The 15939-nt window shown below is 40.1% G+C and overlaps 1 protein-coding gene across 1 annotated transcript in view; it reads left to right on the plus strand.

The window, feature by feature from the left end:
• The window catches only part of PDPK1 (3-phosphoinositide dependent protein kinase 1), a 127157-nt gene extending 112053 nt beyond the window's left edge, over positions 1-15104 (plus strand). The window contains exons 12-14 of the mRNA XM_073636777.1: positions 864-921; positions 5961-6113; positions 8989-15104. Coding sequence (XP_073492878.1) covers positions 864-921; positions 5961-6113; positions 8989-9102 — 325 coding nt within the window. The 3' untranslated portion in view covers positions 9103-15104. The remainder of the gene's footprint in view (positions 1-863; positions 922-5960; positions 6114-8988) is intronic.
• Positions 15105-15939: the final 835 nt, after the last annotated feature.

The raw sequence follows: 15939 nt of genomic DNA on the forward strand, positions 1-15939 counted from the left end.
AGTTGCAATGCTCTGTAGACTTGAATGCAGAAATTTTTTTCTTTTATCAGTTGTGCATTTATTATGTTTTTTTTGTTTTTTTTTTTACTTGTGGACTATGACTTTAAATGCAGGCATTTAGTGGCTACTAATGTAACTAAAAAGTGTCCAAACTACATCTACTTAAAAGAAAAGGTTTCTGTGGGTTATTTGTACTTGCACTTGACATTTATTTATTTAAGAAATGTATGCAAATAAAATATAAGGGTTTATAGGGTCACCATACCACGCCTACAGACCCCGCCCACCCCTTTTTCCTTTCCCCTCTGATCCCATAATAAATACCCTTCCTAACACAGACCCTACCAAAGACCGAAAAACTTTAGTTTATACATCCTTTTTAACATTACTACCTATTTTTTTTTTTTCTTTCTTTTTATTTTTTTTACTCCTTCTTACCTATGCCATAAAAACTGTTATGAGTTCATAACTATTGTTATTCCACATTGAAGTTACTTTGCTACTAATATTAATACTCTTTGTGTGCATTTTACCTCCTGAGAGTCAATCTTATGTTATCTTTGTAAATGTTCAGTTCTATTGTGCTGCCCTAGCTATATTATACGATGTATTAGGTTTGGCATACTCCAGATTATAACACTCCCTGCAAAGATGCAGCAAACAGTGATTTTTCCAGTGCACCCATAATGTTCAGATGTGAACAGGTCCTTACTGCTCATCATAGTATTGTTTGTTGCATGAAGAGCTATTAGGGAATCATCTGTTATCCTGTGCAAGGCAAGGACTACATTTGCTTAAGCATGTCACCGTTTTTGCTTGGTTTTACTCCTTTTTGTTTGCATTTTTTCCTTTTTCTTCCTCAGGCACCAGTTTGTAGAAAATAATTTAATCCTAAAAATGGGTCCAGTAGATAAACGAAAGGTAAGCATTCGTTTATTATTTATGGAATTTATGGTGGTTTTGTACATATACAGTGGATATAAAAAGTCTACATACCCCTGTTAAAATGTCAGCTTTCTGTGATGTGAAAAAATGCGACAAAGAAAAATAATTTCAGAACTTTTTCCAACTTTTTAATGTGACCTATAAACTGTACAACTCAATTAAAAAACAAACTGAAATCTTCACAGCATAAGCCATGGTCCGCAGAGAGCTTCCAAAGCATCAGAGGGTTCTCATTGTTAAAAGGTATCAGTCAGAAGGGCACAAAAGAATTTCCAAAGCATTAGATATACCATGGAACACAATGAAGACAGTCATCATCAAGTGAAGAAAATATGGCACAACAGGTACATTAACAAGAACTGGACGTCCCTCCAAAATTGGTAAAAAGACAAGAAGAAAACTGGTCAGGGAGGCTGCCAAGAGGCCTACAGCAATATTAAAGGAGCTGCAGGAATATCTGGCAAGCACTGGCTGCGTGGTACATGTGACAACAATCTCCCGTATTCTTCATATGTCTGGGCTATGGGGTAGATTGACAAGATGGAAGCCTTTTCTTAAGAAGAAAAACATCCAAGCCCGGCTAAATTTTGCAAAAAATGCATTTGAAGTCTCCTAAAAGCATGTGGGAAAATGTTATGGTCTGTTGAAACCAAGGTTGAATATTTTGGCCATAATTCCAAAACATATGTTTGGCGCAAAAACACTGCAGATCACCAAAACACCATACCCACCGTGAAGCATGGTGGTGGCAGCATCATGCTTTGAGGCGGTTTTTCTTCAGCTGGAACAGGGGCCTTAGTCAAGGTAGAGGGAATTATGAACAGTTCCAAATACCAGTCAATATTTGCATAAAACCTTCAGGCTTCTGCAAGAAAGCTGAACATAAAGAGGAACTTCATCTTTCAACATGACAATGACCCAAAGCATACATCCAAATCAACAAAGGAATGGCTTCACCAGAAGAAGATTAAAGTTTTAGAATGCCCCAGCCAGAGCCCAGACCTGAATCCGATTGAAAATCTGTGGGGTGATCTGAAGAGGGCTGTGCACAGGAGATGCTCTCACAATCTGACAGATTTGGAGGGCATTTGCAAAGAAGAGTGGGCAAATATTGCCAAGTCAAGATGTGCCATGCTGATAGACTCATACCCACAAAGACTGAGTGCTGTAATAAAATTAAAGATGCTTCAACAAAATATTGGTTGAAGGGTTATAAATTATGAAGGGAATTAAGGGATTTTGACGGTGCGGGTGGACTAAACATAGAAAAGTTTTCTTCATAAAAAAGTACAATTTATTCAGTCAATCATTAAAAAACATACAATTTTATACAGAGTTCATGAAATTTCAGTTTGAAATAAAAACACAGTGGTCAAATGGGGTTAGAGTGTACAAATAGTGTAGAGGACAATACAGTTGCATACTAGCCCGACATGTTTCGCATTGTCGCTTTATCAAGGGATATGCAAACTGAAGATGACATCACTTAGCACTCCTATTGATTCTAGAAAAAATATAAAGATTGCAAAGATTGCCATTATAATTTGCACAAAAAATCAAGATACAACACATATTAGCGATAGATTAGTGCAATGTCGTCTCTGAAACAGCATTGAAAAAATGCTGACCCCCTCAGTGACCCAGAAACCTTTATCGCCAGCAGCGTGCACCAACCTGGACCAGGGCCGGGATGAGACCAACATGTGCAACCACAGGGGACAGCAAGGTGGGGCTGTATATAAATTATAAAATTTAATGTGTCAAAAGGGGAATTAGTTGATAAATAATTACTATAACTGAATTTTAAGGATGTCTGTATAGTGAGGTATTTATTAGCTTATTGAGATTTTTGATCAAATTTGTGATCAATAATCACGGAAAATGGGGGGAGTTGTTTAGCTTAAGGGCAAAAGGACTCTTTAACACTTACTCAAATGATTGATCAGAGCAGCACCAGTGAGGTGGAGGCAGTCATCAATGTCTGTTAGGTTGTGATTACAGGAAGTGGTTCAGTAATGCTAGTAAAAAAAGGGAGAAAAAGCAAAGACACAATCATAAAAGAAGGAACTTTGCTGGAAAGAGTTAATTTGAAAAAACTAGGAGATATGAACCAGTGGAATATAGTGAAGATAAAATCAATAGCCAAGGTTTAGGTATATATCGTCTAGTCAAGCCTAACTAGAGAGTAATGGACACATTGTCTCATTGATATATTAGAGAGGGAGATCCACTCTTTGAAGGCTCACTGATAGAGATATAAAGATGATGAATGGTGAATAAGAAATCAACACAGATTGAAGTTTATAGAGCAGTGTGTGGTAAATTTACCCGTCACTCACACTGCAGGGATGTGAGCTCCATCCTCCGGCGCTGACAGATAGGACTGTCAGAAGAGCCGGCTTATGTGCTGTCCCCCATCGAGCTGGCGTGTGACATCATCAGCTCGATGCGGACGTGAGGGCGCCATTGCGCATGCCCGGGGAACCAAGATTCCCGTCTTCCTACAGGTCCCATGCGGCACAGCGGCCGCAGCCAGAGCCGACATGCGCAGTGCCTACGCACGACGACCTAGTGCGCCGCCCCGCCCCACCCCACCCGGACTGCAGGGACGGTAAGCGGGGCACCGTAGTGACCCACTGATGGATTTGATTTCCCAGGAAGCGCGGCGCAATGTGGGCACATCTCTAGGATGTGCCCCGGGCGTCCGTATGGTTGCGATAGGCCACCCTGACACTGGCGGGGGAGGAGGACTGTGAGCGACCTGGCAGAGGGAAACCAGAGAGGCAACCGATCGGATGGAAACGGACCGCACACATTCCAATCCGATCAGTAAATCAGAGGAACAAAGCACTGTAACAAAAACACAAAATAAAACAATTGTATACAGACATTTAAATTTTATTACACATTTAAATATAATTCTGAGTCAAGAGTTATATACTTGTAAATACAAGCGATTCAAAATAGAGAGACAAGAGATGATATGTTCAAATTAAAATTGAGGACTGATGGGGAGGGAGATAAACGGGGGGAGGGAGATAAACGGGGGGAGGGAGGGGGGGGGAAAGGGGGGGAGGAGCAGGATAGAGGGTGAGTGTCAGATGAAAAAAGAGAGACACCGGTTGTACTGGAAAATAAAAATAAAAAACAAAAATAGAATGAAAAATATATACAATAAATTGAAGTTACATGGGTCGCTAAACAGATTCATAGGAAGGACTTATAGCTCAGGCTCTCATTTAAACCCGGAAAATCAGTGGCCCTGAGGGTGTAGATCCAGCGGGCTTCAAGCTGGAGCAGTGTTCGATCGACACTGCCCCCTCTTTCATCCAGCGGAATGTGCTCCAAGGCCTGAAATTTGATGGTATGTGGATTGAAATTGTGACATATACCAGCGTGCCTGGCAATAGCAGTTGTCATTTGTTTTTTGAGGATAGGTTTTATATGGTCCCTTATCCGTTTAAAAAACGGTCACTTTGTCTTACCGTCATAAAAACCGCCGCAGACACACTGAGCCAGATAAATTATGCCCGGGGTTTGACATGTCACGTTGAATTTGATCGAGTGCCATTTACCATTGGGGAGTAGAAAACGGGATTTATTGTCTACAAATTTACAAATGTCACATTTACCACATGGAGAAATACCTATATTGGTTGAATTGTTATTGGGGGAGGCTTCGTTGAAGTGACTGTGAACTAAACGGTCCTTTAATGAAGGAATCGTCTAAACGTTATCTCTGGGAATGAGTTTATGTATTTCCTAGCTATTGGGTCAGCTGATAGGAGTGGCCAAAATTTGGTTAGAATTTTTCTAATCTCGCTATGTTGATTGGAATAGCGAGTAATTAATCTGACTGTTTCCAATTTTTTGGGGGGTTTGTTTGAAAATATTAAAGAATCTCTAGTTTGGGCCTTAGCGCGGTTATATGCCCTCTTAAGGCATGAGTGGCTGTATCCCCGAGAAAGCAGTCTCCTGTATAGATTCTTTGCAGATACCTGGAAGTCTGAATCCTTACTACAGTTGCGTTCAAGGCGCAAGTACTGGCTGTAAGGGATACTTCTTAAAAGTGAATCTGGGTGTGAGCTATCCGCGTGGAGGATTGTATTACCAGCGGAGGATTTTCTGTACAATGACGAGTCCAATTTGCCCTTAGTGTCAATAGAGATAGTCAAATCAAGGAAATTAATTGCAGTTTTACTGTATTCCATAGTGAATCTGAGGTTAAAGTCGTTGTTAGAAATCAATCTCAGAAAGTCGTTTAGCTCTGCCTCAGAACCAGACCAAAAGATCAGCACATCGTCTATAAATCTATACCATGAGGCGACCCTTTCCATGTAGTGGGCCAGGTCGTCTCTGGAAAAGACATCCTTCTCCCACCCCCCCAGGTACAGGTTGGCATACAATGGGGCACATTTGGTCCCCATCTCAACCCCCTGTACCTGGAGGTAGTGGGAGGAGTATGAAAACATTGTGTCTTAAGATGTAGTCAAGAAGTTGGTTGAAGGGTGTGCACACTTATGCAACCATATTTTATCCACCTCAAAGAGTTCAGTTTGTTGTTCAATTGAGTTGTACAGTTTATAGGTCACATTTAAAGGTGGAAAAAGTTCTAAAATGATTTATCTTTGTCTCATTTTTTTAAATCACAGAAACCTGACATTTTAATAGGGGTGTATAGACTTTTTATATCCACTGTATTTTCCTTGTCAGAATGAAAAAAAAAAAATTGGTGGGATGATAATTACAATAAGTACCTTTTCCCAATTGAAGAACAGATGTTAATGTATGTGAACATAAGCTGACAACTGCTTTAGGAAAGAGGGGAAATATAGGTTTCAACATTTTTTGTGAATATACTACTTCATAATTACATGATAGAGTGATCCCAAGCCAACTGGGTCTTTAAATTGCATTGAATTGATTTTGATTAATTACAAATGTTACAACATATCTGGGAAAAAGATTCACCCATGTTCAGTACTAAAAACGAATCATTTTCTTTGTATGTGCAGGGGCTGTTTGCTCGCCGACGTCAGCTGCTTCTTACAGAGGGCCCACACCTATATTATGTGGATCCAGTAAACAAAGTCCTGAAAGGAGAGATTCCATGGTCACAGGAACTGCGCCCAGAGGCTAAGAACTTTAAAACATTTTTTGTTCATACTGTAAGTCTATTTTGGAATGTATAGCACTAAAAGTGTTTTCATGTAACATTTAGGCAGACCTTCCATGGAAAATGGTCCCCTTTCTTGCCAACCCTCTTCCCCCAACAAAAACAATTTTACAATGGCATTAACCACTTGACCTCTGGAAGATTTACCCCCCTTCATGACCAGGCCATTTTTTTGTAATATAGCACTGCGTTACTTTGACTAACAGTTGCACAGTCATGTGACGCTGTACCCAAATAAAATTTGTCCTTTTTTTTCCCCACAAATAGAGCTTTCTTTTGGTGGTATTTGAACACCTCTGTGTTTGTTTATTTTTCTCGCTATAAACAAAAAAAGACTGACATTTTTGAAAAAAGGACTGTATTTTTTACTTTCTGCTATAAAACATTTGCAAAATCTTCATAAATTTAGGCCAATATGTATTCTGCTACATATTTTTGGTAAAAAAAATCCCAATAAGTGTATATTGATTGGTTTGCACAAAAATTATAGCGTCTACAAACTATGGGATATTTTTATTTATTTTTACTAGTAATGATGGCCATCGGCGACTCATAGCGGGATTGCGATATTGTGGTGGACATTCTGACACTGACACTTTTGACATTTTTTGGGGACCAGTGAGACTAATACAGTGATCAGTGTTAAAAAAAAAATATATGCACTGTCACTGTATTAATGACACTAGCTGAGAAGGTGTTAACATCAGGGGTGATCAAAGGGTTAACTGTGTGCCTAACCACAGTTAATTTGTACTGTGTGAGGTGCTTTCACTAGGGGAAGTGATGGAATTTATTCCCTGTTTTGCAGAGACACAAACGCCATCCCTTCCCACCTGTCAGAACCCCAATCTGCCTTGTTTACATAGGCAGATCGCAGTTCTGTGTCTCTTGCTGATGATCAGCGGGTGCTGGAGTACCCAGCACCTGCCAATCGGCTTCGCTGTGTGTAATCACAGCGGAAGTGAGCCAGCGGCGGCGTGCATGTGCACCCCCTACCCAGAAGTGCACAATCACGCATATATACGTGATCCGGTGCACAGCTGCCGCCCTATAGCAGTGAAACTGCTATAGGGCAGACAGGGAGCTGTTAATCTAGTAACTGTTCCCCCAAAAAATAAAATTTTTACACTTCCAAGAGGTGCAGGTGACATCACCAGGGCTCCCAGCAGAGCTGGTACAGTACTTGAAATCCTGCAAGTCAGCCCACCGTTTAAAAAAAATAAATAAATAAATGCACATCTTTTTGCAGGTAAGAAAATGTGCATTTATTATTTTTTTAATTGGGAGCCTGAAAAGCATTGCTCCCATGATCTGCAGATTGTGGGTGCTAGGCAGGGCTCTTGTAGGCTCTGTGTGTAAGCTGTTTGGCCATAAATCGTACGGCCAAGCAGTTACACATTAACAGGTAGCATCAATGAACTACCACCATGCTCAACAGCGCCGTGGTAGTTCATTGAGAACTACAAGCCGACCACCGTAAAGCTGTCGGTTCTTGTAGTTTTCAATTCACAGAATTCTGTGAATGAGTGACGTGGGCGGAGCCCCGCATGGGCACATTCTCTGCAGATTCTGACAGAGAGCGTGGGGAGACAATCCCCCTCCGCCGGTGACATCAGGGAGGTGCGGGGGCTGGCGGATTTCTAACATGTAACATGTTACACAAGGTGAACTTATCCTTTAAGTTGAATAGTTTTATGTGGAGATCTGTATACAGTCTAGCATGCAAATGTTCTAAGCAGTGCTTGTTATAATTCAGCATTGTCATTGGGTGTCTGAGCTAGGCATAGAAGCCATTTTAAAGCCCATCCCCAGCAACGAATGTTTGGTTTTAGGAGAGTTTTTGTCAGGGTTTTAGCTATCTGTGGCAACATTGGGGAGATTTCCTTTCACTTTCTGTCGGGGATTTCTATCCATTGGGGTCACAGTTAGGAAGGGTTAAACTTTTTATTTGTCTTCCTGTCCTGATTATGCCTGCATCCCCATTTGTATTGGAGTCACATGGACATGACTAATTAGAGTCTAGGTGAAAAGTTGCTTAGCCCTGGTGGGAGGCAACCCCTAAGGCTTTATGTACGGGACGTTTTAAAACCTCTCCTGAATGATGGAACTTGACAGCTAGTAACTGGCGTTTAAAAATATCCATTGTGCCACGTTTACATGCCGCGTTTCCATTTGGAAGAGTTTTTGAATTGCAAATGGTCAGAAATGTATCTCCATAAAAAACGCCTATAAACGAAACATGGCTAAACGCGAGTTACCTCATTTACACACGTTTACAAGCTGTTACAAATGCCTCTGAACATCCGTCTAACCTCAACTGCATGGAAACGACTATAAAAGTGTACATGTGCTGATAAGATAACAGAGGAGAGTTTAGGGGCAGCTGAAAAAAACGGCCAACTACTCCTAAACGTCTGTTTACCAGCAGCAGTGTACATGAGGCCTTAAAGGACGAATTCACTAAGTTGTGCATATGAGAAGTGTGGCTTTCTCCTCTTATCTTTTCTGTGGTCTGGTGGCAGGCTCAGTCCTCTCAGCTCTGCTAAATGCTACCCTATCTAGTGCCTCCCTGCATCCTGACAACTGATACTAGGGTTTAACTCCTATCACATCCACAGTGTACAGTTTTAAATATGGGAGTTTATGGTTATTCCTTTTCCTTGTCTCTGTTCTGGTCGAATTTTCCTCGTTTTGTTACCATTGTTTTAGTGGTGGAGTGTTGACTGGTTGAATTTTGTGATTTCAACAGTTCTTTATTTTAAAACAATACTCCATTTCGATTTCTCAGGTGCTTTAATTGTATGCTTGTGGACTCATATATCTGTAAGCATTATCACTTTTTTTACTTTTGTGGTTTTCACTTGCAGCCTAACCGAACATATTACCTGATGGACCCCAGTGGAAACGCTCACAAGTGGTGTAAAAAGATTCAGGAAGTGTGGCGGCACAGATACCAGAATCACCAAAACAGCAGCATGTAGCATTGCGTCTCTTCCACGTCCTGCAAGCTTCCCTCATGCTGCTAGACTCCCTGATTCAACAGATGAGCTTTACATAGCAGAACAGAAGAGAGAACCCTTCTCCACTCACCCAAACCACCATCTCTCCGTGACAAATCATACCGTCAGAAATCTACATAGAGTGAAGAAAAAAAAAATTACAAGAAAACACGAAGACAAACATGGACATTAATGGAATCCAGGGTTTACCTTGCTTCTTCTCTGTGCTTCTGTTGAGTTACAACATGCATATCGTTGCTGTGGTGATTTTGCTTTTGTGCACACCAGCTCTATATCTTCTGCAACCTAGTGGGTAGGCCTTGTTATGCCAGCTTTAACGTACAGTCGGTAGAAACACAGATCGTCGTACTTGTGCACACATTGACAAACTCATATACTGTAGTCTGTGGGACCTTCCTCTTGCCTATTTTTAGTTTTGTTTTTTTTTCGGTTTGCCAGTGAAACTAGTTTTTGGTCAGGAAGCTTTACTACCTATACAATTCTGCAAGGTAGAACATAGCAGTCTTGTAATGGTATCCACTACCCGGTGGTGCAAGAAACACCAGTCCTGCTCTTTACTTATGTTTTTTTTATTTAAATAGTGCATTCAGTAAGTTGAGCTGTACAATTAGTAAACTTATTGTCACCGGTTCTGCGTGGTACTTCTAGTTGTGTTTGTTCAGGAACGGTGCACCTGTCAACACAGAGTTTAAATAACAAGAATCGGGCTGCAGAGGAAATAGTATGTTGATGTAAGCACTGACTATAGAGTTATATACATTTTATATATATATAAATATATATACATATATATTTAATAGTAAAAAAAGTTATCTGAATTTTTATCCTCAGTCTGATAGTACCCTTTTTAAATCCATCATAAGAAAAACATTGTTGCAGGATAATTTGTATGGAGTAAAGTATTTTGTCCTCCATATTTGCCTAGCAAAAAAAAGGAATGAAAGGGTCCACACAAATGCCTAAAGCTCACATTTCAGCTCTGGGTGTGGAAGTTGGGGACATTGATCACGCACATTTCCTATGCCTAGAGATTTATTGCATTGACATCTCCCTGCCACCATTGTAAGTTTTGAAAGAATATCACTCTTTGTGTAGGGTGATCTTTTAATGTAAAATAAGTAAAAACTTCCAGCAGGGAGAGTGAGACCACTTGTACCGACAGTGACAGGTAGGCGGAGCTAGGAAATGGGATGCAAAGCTCTTGCAGCTCAAACCTATGGGAGATACAAGCTAAAAGCCTATTTATTTTGCCTACACCAGTTTCGGGTGGACTGACCTTTTAATTTGTGGATAATTAGTAGGCTTAGTTTTATGTGAAAAGGGAAGGAAAAGACTGTTCCACGGATTACACTTCAATTTGCCCACAGAAAGTTGTCTTAGCATAGAGCTGTGTTTGCCTGCTGCTATTTCAACCATTTTTGTTTTTTGCTTTTTAAAACCATAATTATACAAAGGCCACAAATGCGTTAACAGACCGGTCAGAATTAATGGTACTCGTCATATACCAAACTGGTAGTTCACGAAAGACTTCTGTTTGGTGGTCAAAAACATTTCGTCATTTCTGTATGAAAGCAAAAGGCCTAATCTGTCATTTATTATATAGGGAACCTAAAAAGCACCCATTGCATGCACACAGTGGGCACTTTTATATTGCAGGTCAAGCCAGTACTTCTTTTTTTTTTTTTTTACATTTAAAAGGTTTGTTAGGAACTGGCGACTGCTCACAAGGAAATTCATAATACAGTTCCTGACTGATACTTGTGGAGCAATAACTTTTGGTGAATCGATTTATAAAAGGTCCAATAGAACTGGCTCTGTTCTTCCCCTTCGCAACCAACCAACTTCTATTTCCAGACTGCCCTATCAACAGAAAAAGGAGAAGGATTGGTTGGAAGGAGGTGAAAATACAGATTCATTTTCAAACATGTCATGTGTCAGGCCTGAAATGCCTCAAGTGATTTCCTACATTCAGTAAAAAAAAAATAAAAAAAATATATATAATATATGGAAAATCCCCTTTTAACCTGCTAGTGATGTCTGGCGAGGAATCTTACAACACTTGCTTAAACCCTGTTACATCAAGTTGAAGCAAATGTTCACCTTTGGCATTTTCTTCCTCTAACATGTTTACTGTACATTCTTCATTTTCTTACCTTGTTTTGCTGGTTGCCATTGGTGTTTTTTACACACATTAAGCTTTGTGTGTACAGAACAAACTGTTTTTCTACATTTAACTTAACCCAACTGGAGAATGCAGCTTGTTACATCCCTATGACGAAATACCTATTCCCTTTCTTGAGCTGAAAAGACAAGAATTGACTTGCTGCAGTAGAAAGCAAGTTATCTTTAGACAAAATAATCAAATCCTAAGCATCATGGCATGCAGCATATTCTTCAATGATGAGAGGACAGGTACTTGACCCTCAGCTTCACTAACGGGCTAGGATTTCCACATTTTCTTTTCTGAATGTGGCGTTCCATTTCACTTCACTGTGTGTAGGCAACAAATTCACTTTAGTCTGCTGCGAGGAGGCATTTTGACAATTAATCTTCTGTCTTGTGCCAGTGAGATCCATTTTGGCATAAAAATGCTTTCTAGGCCTACCACCTGAGCCTCTTAAAGAAATATGTTATCTTGCTCAGTTTAGGCTATTAACCTCCACAAAAATAAGTTTTCATCCAATTTGTAGGCTAAGGCCGGCCATAGACAGAGCGATGTTGCAGAAAAGAAAAACGCACGATTTCCCCATCAACAGTCGGTGTTGATGGGGAATCCCTCCCACATAGCCATTGTGTTCTCCCAGTAGGAGCACACAGTGATTATTGCTAGCGTCTATAACGGTGGCTAACAATAATCACATGTAAAATCTGACAGGCTGGTTGTACCCAAGTTGATCGATCAGCTTGGGTACATTCAGCCTGCCCATACAGTGCCTTGAAAAAGTATTCATACCCCTTGAAAGTTTCCACATTTTGTCATGTTACAACCAAAAACGTAAATGTATTTTATTGGGATTTTATGTGATAGACCAACACAAAGTGGCACATAATTGTGAAGTGGAAGGAAAATGATAAATGGTTTTCAAAATCTTTTACAAATAAATATGTGAAAAGTGTGGCGTGCATTTGTATTCAGCCCCCCTAAGTCAATACTTTGTAGAACCACCTTTCTCTGCAATTACAATTGCAAGTCTTTGTGGAAGTGCAAAGCTCTACCAGCTTTGCACTTCTAGAGAGTGGCTTTTTGCCCACTCTTCTTTGCAAAATCTCAAGCTCTGTCAGACTGGATGGAAAGCATCTGTGAACAGCAATTTTCATGTTTTGCCACAGATTCTCATTTGGATTTCGGTCTCAACTTTGACTGGGTCATTCTAACACATGAATATGCTTTGATTTAAACCATTACATTGTAGCTTTTTTTAGGCCAAAAAGTTTGAATTTTGGTCTCATCTGACCAGGGCACCTTCTTTCACATGTTTGCTGTGTCCCCCACATGGCTTCTCGCAAACTGCAAAAGGGACTTCTTATGGCTTTCTTTCAACAATGTCTTTCTTCTTGCCACTCTTCCATAAAGGCCAGATTTGTGGCGTGCACAACTAATAGTTGTCCTGTGAACAGATTCTCCCACCTGAGCTGTGGATCTCTGCAGCTCCTCCAGAGTTACCATGGGCCTCTTGGCTGCTTCTCTGATTAATGCTCTCCTTGCCCGGCCTGTCAGTTTAGGTGGACGGCCATGTCTTGGTAGGTTTGCAGTTGTGCCATACTCTTTCCATTTTCGGATGTTGGATTGAACAGTGCTCCGTGAGATGTTCAAAGCTTGGGATTATTTTTTATGACAACCCTGCTTTAAACTTATCCACAACTTTATCCCTGACCTGTCTGGTGTGTTCCCTGGCCTTCGTGATGCTATTTGTTCACTAAGGTTCTCTAACAAACCTCTGGGGGCTTCATAGAACAGTTATATTTATACTGAGATTAGATTACACGCATGTGGACTCTATTTACTAATGAGGTGACTTCTGAAGGGAATTGGTTTCACTAGATTTTAGTTAGGGGCATCAGAGTAAAGGGGGGCTGAATACAAATGCACGCCACACTTTTCACATATTTATTTGTAAATAATTTGGATAACCATTTATCATTTTCTTTTTACTTCACAATTATGTGCCACTTTGTGTTGGTCTATCAGATAAAATACCAATAAAACACAGTTCGGTTTTTGGTTGTAACGACAAAATGTGAAAAATTTCAAGGGGTATGAATACTTTTTCAAGGCACTGTACATAGTTCTAATCTTGGCCTGTTCCTGCTGAACCAGCCGAGATTCGAAACCTCTATGGCCAGCTTGAGCCATTTCAACAAGAGCTATACAATTAGCACCCAGCCCTGAGTTAAAGTGATGACTACATCCAATTGAAGTTGCTAGCCTCTGCTTGGCTAAGAAGAAGAGAAGAGAACTATATAGACTGTCATTGCTGAGCTCCAGCTGAAAAAAATAGTTGCTTGGCTTCCTATGGTTTAAGTATAATAACTTGCAGCAAAGTCATAACACCCGGTCTTATTCAAAGTCAGTAAATTAGAAAAATTAATTAAAGCAACTTGATTGGCATGACTATTAATTTGTTCTCTGCTATATTTCAGAGCACTGCACTTTTATTCAAATTGCCTTCCAGGCAACTAGAGTTTTGGGAATTAGATGATGGCCGTGGCAGCTGAAATATTTCTCTTGACTGAGTTTTCCTTAAGTCTTTGGAAAACAAAGCACCATTGTACCAGGGTATATGATCCCAGCACTAGGTAATACGTGACTGTAAGGCCAACCATAGATGCAGCGATTTTTCTTTCCTGCAACCATGCAGAGCCATTGTGTTTTTCCCGACAGGGGAAGCCATCCTGGCCAGGAGAACAGTGATTATTGCTAGCGGCTATAACAGCCTCTAGCAAACATTGCATGTCAGATCTGACAGGCTGGTTGTACCCAAGTTGATCGATCGATCAATTTGGATACAATCAGCCTGCCCATACATGCTTCGAATCTGCCAGTTCCTGCTGAGCGGACCAAGATTAGAACCATCTATGGCCAGCTTAAGACCACTCGGGATGGCCAGGCTTCTTCTTCCATGAATCTATGTCTCTAAACAGTAGTAGTATGCCTCTTTAAATGGAACTTACATGCATCTTGCTCAGTGACCTGAATGAAAATAATTATTTAATATAGATTTGGTGACACTGCTGGCAAACAAGTCTGTGTTGAACGAGCATTGGTGAATGGTAGATAAAGCCTCTCACAATGACCACAATCTCTAGGTATAACGTGGTGTCTGCTAAAACGCCTTGACTGGTGGCAGAGTTTAGTACCTGCTGTATTTAGTAACAGGAATAAAAAGAAAAATAAAGCTTGAAGATAGTAGGTTGGCTTTCTTTTCAGGTTGGCGGCAATTGAATATAAATGTTATTTTTCTTTCTTATTTTTCCTTCTCTATACCTGGTTTGTAGCTGACTGTAACTGTGATGTACAGGCTAAGCTTAAAACTGAAAAAAAAAAAAAAAAACCTTAAATAATGCAATGATAGGATATTCACTTTTGTATTTTTATTCTTGTATAAGGTTATTTGCTGGCTAAATGTTGGCCTCTAGTTCAGTCTGTGTTATTTAAATTCTAATATATGAATTATTTGAATTGAATTCATGTTCCGGGCCACGTTGTTGTATGTATTGATGTACAGCCATGAATGTGAATAATTATTGTAAACTATATTTTACAACTTTTTTTCTGGCTTTATTATATAAATTTTCTATTTGGTCGATGATTTAATCATATTTCTCATAATTTAATGAATTTTTGTTTCTTTTTCTTCTTTCCAAATATTTGTGCCCCTAGATGTAGTTACTGAATGAGGAATTTTTCACATATGCTCGATTTAGTCTTGTAATAAAAAGCATGTAGGGTTATAGGTGTACAACTTGTCTGTTTCTTTATTTAAGGCTGTTGGGATTTAATAATGAATGATTTCTGGTGTTTGTGGATGAAATATTGCCTATTGAAAGTGTAGCTTCAGCCTAGTTTCACACTAGTGCGGTGCGAGGTACTGCATGTGATTTGGACAGGAATTGCACCGCATTCCTATTCAACTCGCATGTGATTTGAGCCCATTCATTTTGTATGGCTCAAATCGTACCGCACCTGCTCGGAAAAGGTGCATGCACTTTTTTTGCTGCACTGGAATCTGATCATATGGGTGTTCATAGCCATGCGATCCGATTCAGCCAATCACACTGCATTTTGCGAACCGTTTTTTTGGTTGTTGTTAACTTAACATTGACACCCGGCGCAGTTCGCATAAACCGAGTTTGTTTGTGATACAGTGTCGGAAACGCACAGGAATCCCTGCAAATCTCGTACTGCATCAGTGTGAACCGGGACTAAAGTGTATCTACACCCCAAAATAAACATTTAATTTTATGTAGCTTTCCAGTTCTCAAATGTGGGAACTTTTTTTTTTCAGGCTTTTTTAGTGTACCTTCACCTGGGGAGCCTGTGAATAACACATGTCCAGTCCTTTCATGGCCACACTCACTTCTCCGCTGTATGTTTGCTAGCAGCCATAGTGGCAACCCAGGTTGGACTTCCAACATGTCTGCCTCTTTTCTTCTTCATTATATGGTAGCTGATGGTAGTCGTAGTTTACAAAAGAAAAATAACATTGTTTTGCTGTCTTTTCGGCTCACAGGAAATTGCAAGAATACTGCATTTCGGCAAGATTTAGGCTGGGTTCACATATGAGCACGAAGCGGCCC

This window comes from Aquarana catesbeiana, linkage group LG06 (genome assembly GCF_042186555.1).
Source record: "Aquarana catesbeiana isolate 2022-GZ linkage group LG06, ASM4218655v1, whole genome shotgun sequence".
In the NCBI taxonomy this organism is placed as follows: Eukaryota; Metazoa; Chordata; class Amphibia; order Anura; family Ranidae; genus Aquarana; species Aquarana catesbeiana.